General features: G+C 34.7%; 1 protein-coding gene and 1 pseudogene across 1 annotated transcript; both read left to right on the top strand.

The window, feature by feature from the left end:
- Positions 1-523: 523 nt before the first annotated feature.
- On the top strand, positions 524-3,188 carry LOC120193015 (annotated as a pseudogene).
- A 1,228-nt stretch (positions 3,189-4,416) lies between these two features.
- On the top strand, positions 4,417-6,692 carry LOC120193001 (ATPase ARSA2-like). The gene is made up of 7 exons (XM_039195640.1): positions 4,417-4,889; positions 4,987-5,111; positions 5,265-5,415; positions 5,637-5,747; positions 6,013-6,151; positions 6,275-6,390; positions 6,534-6,692. The coding sequence occupies exons 1-7, from the start codon at positions 4,629-4,631 to the stop codon at positions 6,690-6,692; spliced, it is 1,062 nt and encodes a 353-aa protein (XP_039051571.1). The 5' UTR covers positions 4,417-4,628.
- Positions 6,693-11,266: the final 4,574 nt, after the last annotated feature.

The raw sequence follows: 11,266 nt of genomic DNA on the forward strand, positions 1-11,266 counted from the left end.
ATATTCATTATCAAATAATTAAAAAAATTAAAATATATACTAATTAATAATCAACTTAATAAAAACAATAATATTATTTTCCTATCCTCATCAGGTAACCTTGTAAAGGTGCTCCCTTTAATTTCTTGTTATTCCAAGGACATTTCTTTCACCCCCACTAATTTCCATTCCTAGTACTTGAAAGTCTTTGCTTAATATGTCTAATGTTATCTACGCTTACGCTCAACTCATATGACCAACGTGTTCGAATTATAGATTGTTTCTTTTTATCTTTTGTTCATATAGTTCTATGATCCTTAACCCCTTCTACGTTTCTTGGGTTCCGTTTAAAGGTCCAATGGCCCCCATCATTCTTTCCTTCATTCGGTGCATTTTTCTGGAGTTTTAAGATTCAAAATTCGCTGATACATAAAAAAAGTATCTTTGAGTGTGAATTTGTATACTTGTTTCTTTCAATCATATGGTTTTAAGATTTTAAAGTTTCATTGCTCATAGAAATATAGATTGGTGTTTTACATTCGTATGTATTTTGGTTCTTTTTGTTTACAGGAGTGAACTGGAGTTTTGACTGAAAGATGGTGGCGTTTGGGAAGAAGTTGAAAGAGTCACAGATTCAAGAATGGCATGGGTATGCAGTATATACATATGTACACTCTGATTGATAGTGGATTTACTTTGTAATTTCTTCAGGTATTATATTAACTACAAGCTATTGAAGAAGAAAGTCAATCAATATGCTCAAGAACTGGAGGTTGGAGCTCAAGATCACCATTATGTTCGCAAGGACTTCTCTAGAATGCTAGATAGTCAAGTAAGCTTAAACAAATTTGATGAATTTCATCTGCAGCAAGAAGTACTGCAAAGGCAAGCCTGTTTACTGCTTTCTTTCTTTGCTTGGCGTGGGGTTCAATTTTTAGATTGAAAAGATTGTATTGTTTCTGCTGGAACAACAAGGAGAACTGGCAAACAGATTGTCTGATCTTAGGGAACAGCATGATGAAATTTTGCAGCGGTCCGATGGATCCAAAATATTCGAGTTACGAGAAGCATATAGAGGAGTAGGATATGATCTTTTAAGGCTTCTCTTCTTTGTTCAGATGAATGCAACTGGCTTGAGAAAGATTTTGAAGAAATATGATAAGCACTTTGCTTATAGATTCACTAACTACTATGTCAAAACCCGTGCTGATCATCCTTATTCTCAGCTTCGACAAGTTTTTCGGCATGTTGTAATGCATCCGATTTCAGAATCGGTTTTCTCTGCTCTTTTATTATGTTAATAATATATTTTACAGAAATTGCTTAGTTGTAGTTTCTTTTTTTCCTTTGATACATGACATGCAGATAAATTATAGCAGCATGAATCAGCTTTATCAGCTAATGGTTGACCATTCATGCAGGGTATCGGGGCCGTTGTTGGAGCCATATCTCGCAATCTTGCGGACCTGCAAGACCATCAAGGGAAAAACGTATCGATATATGATCAGCCTGCTTTATCCCATCCGGTTTTTTCTTCATTCCTTTCACTATTTAGGCAGTGTTCGATACTCTGATTTTGTCTTTGTCAAATTTCTAATCACATTTGAAACTTGCAGGACCCTGTGGTCCATTCTATAAAAGCAGCGGTAAACAGATTATCAAATTCAACAAGTTTTCTCGAGTTTTTGGGGAAGCATGCATTTATTATGCAAGATGATCTACCAAGTCCATCGGAAGATGATGCTGCCGAGCAGAGATATCATTTCATGTCGCTTCTCTTGAACTTGGTTAACACATTTCTATATATGGTTAACACATATATTATTGTCCCAACAGCAGACAATTACTGACTTAGCCTCGGAGCTGCAGCAACTGTTTGTGGCGTTGTAATTGGTTCAATGGCTGTTGCACAAGTATTCTCTTCGGTTTATTTTAGTGCATGGTCGAACAGATCATACTTGAGGCCACTTGTGTTTAGCAGCATTGTGCTTCTCATCGGGAACACCTTGTATGCCCTGGCATATGATCTTAACTCGATTGTTGTTCTTCTCGGTCGACTATTTTGTGGGTAAGTTATCTGGAAAGAGGTTCGCATCAATAAGTGCTTTATGCCTCTCGTTCCTCTGAATGATTCATCTTCACTACTATTACTATATTAATGAACAAGTTTGGGCTAATGGCATTCCCAGGTTAGGTTCTGCTAGAGCTGTAAACAGGCGTTATATCAGTGATTGTGTGCCACATAAACTGAGGATGCGTGCATCTGCAGGTTTTGTTAGTGCAAGTGCCCTCGGAATGGCATGCGGTCCAGCTCTAGCTTGCTTATTCCAAACTGATTTTAAGATTTATAATCTCACGTTTAACCAGGACACGTTTCCTGGTTGGGTTATGGCTGTTTCTTGGCTTGTCTACTTATTTTGGTTGTGGATTTATTTTAGAGAGCCTCCTTAAGAGATCAAGACGAACATAACGCCACAGGAAGCCCATGCTGGTTGGTTAACAAGACTGAACGCTTATGAATACATCTTGCGATTATTGTTTTCTTTTAGTTCATCGTATACCATATCAAAGTATTGCCATTTTCTGCATTACTTGATATATTTTTGTATGAGTCGGCCTTTCTGGATCCAACGTTTCTACTCTGTATAGCAAGTCTGCATTTTATCTTACATGCACAGTTCCATCCATGGACAATGTCATTCAACGGTTCATTCAAGGAACAAACTTTGCCTGTTCTAGGTTCGGCGGTGAACTATACAGTAGAGAACGGTTTCACGCAGCCACTGCTTTTAAACATGGAATCCAAACAGGGTCAAAATGGAGACCAAGAATATGAAAATGACGACGAGGAAGATTCTGGTGAGAAAACTAGCAAGCCTGTCACCTCAATTGTATCAGCATACAGGTTACTCACACCATCTGTGAAGGTATTATTAAGTTGATCCTTCAGTTTCAGTTTAGCTTCACTTGAACTTGTAGTCTCTGAACTAACTTCACGCCGGTCCTTACCAAATCTGTGCTATTGTTCAACAGGTGCAACTATTTGTTACTTTTATGCTTAAATATGCAATGGAAATATTGCTTGCTGAAGCAAGTGTCATCACTGCGTATTACTTTATATGGTCAATCAACAGCGTGGCCATCTTTCTTGCATGTCTTGGCTTAACAGTGCTTCCTGTAAACATAATTGTCGGAACCTAAGTCAGCAACATGTTCGAAGAAAGGTAAGTTCAAATATGAAAATAAGCATATTAACGGTCCCATTGAGCTCATGTGGACATGATGGTAAAAAATAAGCTCCGAGTTTACCGCGAATGGATTGCATACGTGCCATTTAAATTTATTGCAGGCAAGTTCTGCTGGCTTCTGAAATCTTGGTTTTGGTTGGCATTCTCCTAAGCTTCCATATTGGGATTCCTTATTCTGTGCCTTAGTATGTTGGCTCTACAATCACCACTTTTGTATCTGCGGAAGTGCTTGAAGGTACATTTTTGGGACGAAACAATGCCATAGCAAAACTGAATGGTTTAACCTTCCATTAATGGCATATCTATTGCTTCCTGAATGTAATTCTGGGCTTCCCCTCTGAATCCAGGTGTGAACTTGTTGCTCTTGTCGCGTGTAATGTCGTCTAGGCTTTCTCGTGGAACTTACAATGGAGGGCTTCTTTCAACAGAAGCAGGAACCCTAGCTCGAGTGATTGCAGGTGGAACTATAACAGGGGCTGGCTACTTGGTTGTGTCTGGGCTCTTGAATGTTACCTTAGTTCCTTCATTATTCATCTGTATCTCCTCCATTGTTGCCACCTGCGTTACTTACAATTCTCTTTACTAACACTTTGTTGTATGTAAATTTCTTTTGCCAATTATACCACAAGAAGACATTTTAATTTGGTGCAAGTAATTTTAATTGCAATTATGTTTACATCTGACTTTATAAAAAAATTTATAAATCCAATGTATATATAATGTGTTTTTTTCACAAGATCTCATGTTTTAAAATGTTGAATAAATTAATATAAATTATTTTATTTATAAAGTAAAAAATAAGGTAGATGTTTAAAATATTAAAATAATCTTTCAAACATTTTTAAAGGTCAAATAATTTTTTTAAAAATTTTTTTAGGAGTCTAATGATAATTTCTCAAGTTTTGGGGCTATTCTCTGAGTCTATGTAGCTCCGCCAATGGCTACAAATAAACCCATTGATCAATTGCTTAATATACACAAATCATATCAAATTACTCGAGCTTTATATGGTTGCTATTTTGAAACATTCAAGTCAGCGGCAGTTACAATCGTGAAACTAGCCCAATTATGTGTTTTTAGTAGAAATTTATATTACAAATCTTATATTTTTAAGGAAACGATAAACAAACAAAAAACCACCTTTAAGGGAAAAAAAGCATAATATAAAACAATAATACAACTGAATGAAAGTTCTATTTGAATTTAAAGTCTTGTGAATTACAAACATATATAGATGTATAAGTATGACATGAAACATTCCATGCACGTGTTGTGATATTAAAACATAATGCCTTCCAACAAATAACTCCGGTTTTGTAGAAAGATTTTCTGGGTACTTCCAGTTAGTTTTTGGGTGACACTAAACGGAAGAGAGCAAAAAACGTTTTTGGTTGGAGGAGAATGGGGGACAATCAAGACGCACCGGTGCCAACGGTCCAAAACATACTGGACCAGAAGAGCCTGAAGTGGGTATTTGTTGGCGGCAAAGGAGGTGTGGGGAAGACCACCTGTAGCGCCATTATATCGATCCTATTGGCAGGGGTCCGACCCTCTGTGTTGATTATATCTACGGATCCTGCTCATAACCTCAGCGATGTTTTCCAACAAAGATTCATAAAGACACCCACGTTGGTCAATGGCTTCACCAATCTATATGCCATGGTACCCTTTTTTTTCATTTGATTTTGTTTTCTGGGTATTGAGGATATATTTATATGCATGGGGTCAATATGTTCATTACATATATGATGCTTGATAGGAGGTGGATCCTACATCAGAAGATGATGATGTGAGTGGAGGTGAAGGAATGGATGGTTTATTTACGGATTTGGCAAATGCGATTCCAGGAATTGATGAGGCTATGAGCTTTGCAGAGATGCTAAAGTAAGAATATTTCTTTATTCCAAATCTTCACTGGTTGTTGATTCTAGGATTTACTGGAAAAAATATGCAGTCTTGTATGTCTTGGTCACTTGTGTGTGTGTGTGTGTTTTTTTTTCTGATCTATTGTTGTCTGAATGTAATTCTTTGTTACAGATTGGTGCAAACAATGGATTATTCTTGCATTGTGTTTGATACTGCCCCGACTGGACATACACTTCGGCTGTTACAGTTTCCAGCTACCTTAGAGAAGGGACTCGCAAAAGTGATGTCATTGAAAAGCAAATTCGGTGGCCTATTGGGTCAGGTATGACATTGGTATAGCTCAGCTGGTTTTCAATAGATTTCTCTCAACAATGGACCTGTAGATGAAAAGCTGATAGGCTTAGGGTTCTGTTTGGTGACCCTTGTCCTTGGTCTATAGCTGGCCAAGTCATAGACGATCGGTGGAGATAATTTGTTGTTACCTTCGTTCTCTATCGTCGATTAGTTCTTTCAGCTCATGAAAGTTGAAACTCATTGTGACAGATAACCCGTCTTTTCGGGATTGACGATGAATTCGGGGAGGATGCACTTGTGGGGAGGCTTGAAGGCTTGAAAGAGGTGATTGAACAAGTTAACAAACAGTTTGAAGATCCAGTAAGTTGTACCATTCTCTAGTCTGTTTCTCTTACATTCTTTAACATACATTTATGTTTTCATTGAACATTATATCACGAAATATTACCTTAAAATTAACAAGGAAAAGAGCTGCAGGTGCCATTACAGATCCACTAGAGCTTGCGAAGTGTGTTGAAAGCATTGGTTTCACTTTCCAAATGTGTTTATGTATATATATATGTGTGTGTGTGTGTGTGTGTGTGTCTAAATGAAAGTTTAGTAAAATGCTTTTTCCTTTTGGCAGGACCTGACCACCTTTGTGTGTGTTTGCATTCCAGAGTTCCTTTCTCTCTATGAAACAGAGAGACTGGTGCAGGAACTCACCAAGTTCGAGATTGATACACACAATGTTGTCATTAACCAAGTAATTTTCGACGATGACGGTATGGTTACGTACTTTCTTACTACATATTTTCGAGATAGAGTTTCCCTTTCTCCTCATTCCCATTAGAATTGTTCTTTAAACAAAACGGTTACCATTCAATCGGCCCGTGTTTTAATTTAAGAGGTGGAGTCCAAGTTACTAAAAGCAAGAGTGCGGATGCAACAGAAGTATCTCGATCAGTTCTACATGTTATATGATGATTTCCACATCATTAAGCTGCCACTGCTGCCGGAGGAGGTGAGTTCAAGGATAAACCTTCTGCTTTCAACTATGCATCAATCATTCATTATGTTATTTACCTAGTATCGATCATCGTTTTCATATGTTGGTAGCCATTTTACCATTTCAATATGTTAGCCTTTGGATGGTCATGTATGTAGGTTACTGGAGTTGAAGCACTGAAATCATTCTCGTACCATTTTCTCACACCGCACGAGCCGGCCATTGTCCGAGGAACGAAAGAAGAACTCGGGCGAAGAATAGGCGCATTAAAGAAATATATAGCGGACAGCGAAGCAGAACTTGAGAAACATGGATGATGAAACTAAAGGGTCTGATTGCTGTATATGTCTTCCGATGGCATTTTTTCCAGGGCGGCCATTTGGTCAGCCACATCTTAATATTATTATGCGGCGTTGGAGAATGTCTTTTAGCTTTCTATTTTGTTGCTGGATAATGTTGCAGTGCATTTAGATTATTTTAGAGATGATTGCTTACAATACTTTTTTACCTTTGAAAGAATGACATAATAAGCTGTTGCCCTATTAATGATATAAGGCAATCTTTTATCTGCTCTTCTTGTTTTTGCATGGGGCATCAAAACCATTGAAAAAAGTAAAATTCCACACCTGATCCTTCTACTATACTTAAATTTTAAATTTAATCTATGAACTTTATTTTTTTTAAATCACATCTACATAGAAAAATACACGTCAGGGTGATGGTAGGAATGAGTTTCTTTATCTATTTGAATTAACTAATAATATCTTAATTGTTTTGTTTTATTTTTCTTCCTAAATACCTTTTGCTTGTGTATGGTGATTCTTAAGGATTTGTTTAAAGTTTAAAATGATTAAATAATATACATATCCATCTTTGTCCAGGATTTTATTTCGAGTTTTAATCATTTTATAATATAGTATATTAAAATATATACAGTCTTTTAAAATATATATATATATATATGTGTGTGTGTGTATTTTTGAAAATAAATATAGATTTTGAAAAAATATAGTACATATTATATAGCATATAAGTACGTGTATATATATATAGTTTTTAGAAAAAATGTATAGTATATATGTTATATATAGCATAAATTATATATAGTAGGTATATTATTATATGTTATATATTATTTAAAAATATATATATTATATTATTATTAATATTATTGTTGTTCTAATTTGCATGTTTGGTACATGTCTATGTCCAAGTTCAGGTTTAGGGCTCAAGTCCAACTCACAACACAACAAGGGTCCAAATCTAAGCCCAATTGAACCTGCAAGCCTGATCTAACAAGCAGTCCTTGTTAGGGTCCGAAACAAAAGCACCTATTTTCCTAATCCAACAATCGTGGAAGGACAAAGATCCAAACTCGTATTTTAACCTTTTATAATTTTGGGGGCTTTAAAAGCAAAAACGCAAGCAGAAACAGCCTCGGTTTTGTATGAAAAAAGGGCAGAATAAAAAGCTTATTTTTCTCCTTCATGTTTATGTTTTTCTTTCTTTTTTATGTTTGTTTTCTTTCTTTTTTAGCATGAATATGTAAGATATGGTGAGAGTGAGGGGTCGTGAGTGGTCTGTCGCAAGCAGGTCAGCGCTCATCGGCGTTGGAGACGGTGTTTGGTAGTCGGTGGCCATTCGACCGTTGTTAGAGGAGTTCGTTTTGAGTTTCGGTTAAGGGAGGAGCCAAGGTTAGAATAGGAGTAGACGCCTCGATTTAGCCTCGCCGGTGTTTTTTCGTGTAACCGATTGAGGAGGGAGTGAGGAACGACCACGTGTATTCTGTTAAGTTTTGGGGGGATTGTTTTTTTTAATATTTCGATTAATCATGTGTTAAGTCCCCCAATCTTAGCATGTTATCACTATTGGTCATTTTACGGGCTAATCCCCCTTAAGTCCCTCCACTTCTGCCTTGTTTTTACATCTTGGTCACTATGCATCTGTTGTTTTATTTATTGTGATTTTGACCCCTTATTTTGCTTTTTTTTTTAATTTGGCCACCAATCTATGCATTTTTATTATTTCGAATTAACTGCTAACTTTTATTTTATCTCACATTAACCACTAACTTTTATTTTCTTGCATTCTAACCATTATTTATTTATTTATTTATTATTTCTCATATTTGATTCGACCTTGTGGTTACTCGATCTAAGGTACAATCCACATTATTACGGTTCAAACTTTACTAACTCCTAACTTTTTATTATTTTTTTATTAATTTGTTTGGTTTATTATTTGACCTTGTGGTTACCCGATCCGAGTACGATCCACATTATTATGGTCCAGACTCTACTAACCATTAACCACTAACTTTTCTAACTTACTAACATTCTAACTTTTATTTTATCGTTCGAACTAACATTCTAACTTTTATTTTATTGTTCATACTAACATACTGACTTTTTTTATTTTTATTGTTCTTACTAACATTTTATTTTATTGCACAAAATAACCCGTTAATTTTCTAACATTCAAATATTCAACGACCTTGCGGTGATCTGTCTTGGGTACGACCCACGTTATTTATGGTCCGGGTTAAACGGTTAATAACAACCTCCTAACTTTTAAATTTATGCATTTTATTTATGTCCTTTTAATTTCCAACATTTAATTTTTTGTATTTTCATTTAAGCATCTTAACTTACACCTCGTTTTATTTTAGTCACTGATATTGCCTTGTGGTATATTTATCCCTAATGCCTATACTTTTCACTGTTTAGGTTTCAACCTTATTTATTTATCCTCTTATTTGGCTGGTATTTTAATCTTGGCTTTGGTTTATAAAGTTTTCATGTTGGTCTCTTGTTTATACTAGTAGACTACCGATTTTTTATTCGTATTTTAGATCCGAAATCAAACTTGGTTATCTTTATTATTGCTACTCTTTTTTTTGCACATATATTCATATCTATATTATTATTCAAACTTTATTTTTTATATAAATCGTCATTTTTATAGAGAAAAGATAAATTTTGTTATGAGAGAAATCTATGAAGACATCTCCCAACTATAAGGGAAAATGTCTTTCAAAGATTTTCTGCACAAAAGGTTATTTTTTGTATTCGATAGTCTTTTTTTATTATATTTTTATCTTATTATTTTATTTTATCTCATTCTATTTTTATTTTATTTTTATTTTTATCTTTGATATAAATAAAATGTAAGGCAATGTCTTTTTGTGAAGGAATCCATGGAAAAGTCTCCTAACTACAAAAGAAATGCATTCCCGAGGATTGTTCACACAAAAACATTCTTTATCTGAGCGTTTCTAAATCATTTAATATAATACTATACTATTTTAAATTATGTCAACCATAAAATTAAAGAATCACCATTTTGTGAGAGAAATTCATGAAAAAATCTCCTAACTATAAAGGAAGTGCATTTTCAAGGATTGTTCGTACAAAATGATGTGATTTCACTCATAAAAATATTTGTAATCTTTTGGGTCGAATAACAGCTTTACTCTGTAAAATATATTTGTGCTCTTTAATTTTTTATGCCATTGCATTTATTATTTGTCATCATATTCTTATTTGAAATAACAACGTTGTTTTTAGTTTTTTTTTAAATTGATATTTTTTAAATAAATTTGAATGAATGGAAGGATCATAATTTAAATATATTTTCAAGTTTGTAATTTCCCAATATTTAGACATCACATAATCATTTAGGTACCAAACTTGGGCGTTGTGGGGGAGCTTACCCTCCCCTATACGTAATCGACTCTTGAACCCTAAAAAATGAATTTTTGGTAAAGCATAGACCATTTTTTGTCTTTTAATGATTTTTTCTGAACTCATTAAAATTATATTTTAGGTATTCAACCTACCTGACTCAAAGGTTGATGGAGACTCCAAAATCAAATTATTTCAAACCTAAATTCCATCTTCTTTCCCCGATATAATTTTTAAAGTCAAACGAATCCCCAAGGGTGACATTATGACAGCTTGGCGACTCCGTTGGGGACTTTAGAGAGTCAAGCCATAACCGAGTATTTGTTGTTTTTATTCTTGATAATTACAAACTTAAATTGCATTTAATTTATGATCCTTTTGTTTATTTTGAGTTTCAACATATCATGCATTATTATATTTTTAACTAATTGATTTTTGATTTTATTGGTCTTCAGATTTGAACAAATTTTTTGAACCTGTAAAAGTGTTATCTTTTTTCATGTTTTTAAAGGTTTGTGAGTTTCTCCTCACACACAACACATGCATTTACATACCATAAGTTCATTTACGAGCTTTGTCCCTTTTAAGTTGAGGTGAAAGCTTAGCCAAGGTGAGATAACTTATTTCTCCGTATGGGTTTAGCAAGTAACCTTTGGGGTTCATATATCTTATGTCTACGTGAGATAAATTATTTCTCTGCATGAACACAATTTAATGTATCCTCTCAAATTGAACTCGATTCGCATGAGCCTGTAATGGGCCAGGGTTGAGGGTTTGGTAGCTCAAGGGGCACTGACATCAAGGACAATTCGAGTACCTCTTCCTGTTAGAGCCTAAACCATGCATGTAGAGAATCGTAGAATGATCACTCTATGTAGAGCCATGCAGAACTTTTGTCCGTTAGTAGGTGCCAAAATATGTGTACACGAAGGATGAATGTCTCTCAACCTTTACCTTTTGCTTTAAATTCATAGAATAAATTTCTTTTGAAAGCTTTGAATTAGATACCATGCGGTTAGGATCAATTTCGCGAAAATAAATCATTTTGGGTAAAAAGCATGTCAAGGTAGGATTGCTATTTAATGAAAACATGCTCGGTTAGATATCAATATTGGGTAGGTGTTATATTTAAATAGCATCTTTTAATTATATCGATTATCTTACATGTACTAACTCGTTTCTTTTTTGTCATTTTCACTTTTTTTTTG

This window comes from Hibiscus syriacus, unplaced genomic scaffold (genome assembly GCF_006381635.1).
Source record: "Hibiscus syriacus cultivar Baekdansim isolate YM2019G1 unplaced genomic scaffold, ASM638163v2 tig00116984_pilon, whole genome shotgun sequence".
Lineage (NCBI taxonomy): Eukaryota > Viridiplantae > Streptophyta > Magnoliopsida > Malvales > Malvaceae > Hibiscus > Hibiscus syriacus.

Bases quoted from the DNA above. Each gene is read 5' to 3' on its own strand.
- LOC120193001 (XM_039195640.1), top strand. From the start codon at position 4,629: ATGGGGGACAATCAAGACGCACCGGTGCCAACGGTCCAAAACATACTG. The intron at 4,890-4,986 runs GTACCCTTTTTT...GATGCTTGATAG, and splicing joins TCACCAATCTATATGCCATG to GAGGTGGATCCTACATCAGA. The intron at 5,748-6,012 runs GTAAGTTGTACC...TCCTTTTGGCAG, and splicing joins ACAAACAGTTTGAAGATCCA to GACCTGACCACCTTTGTGTG.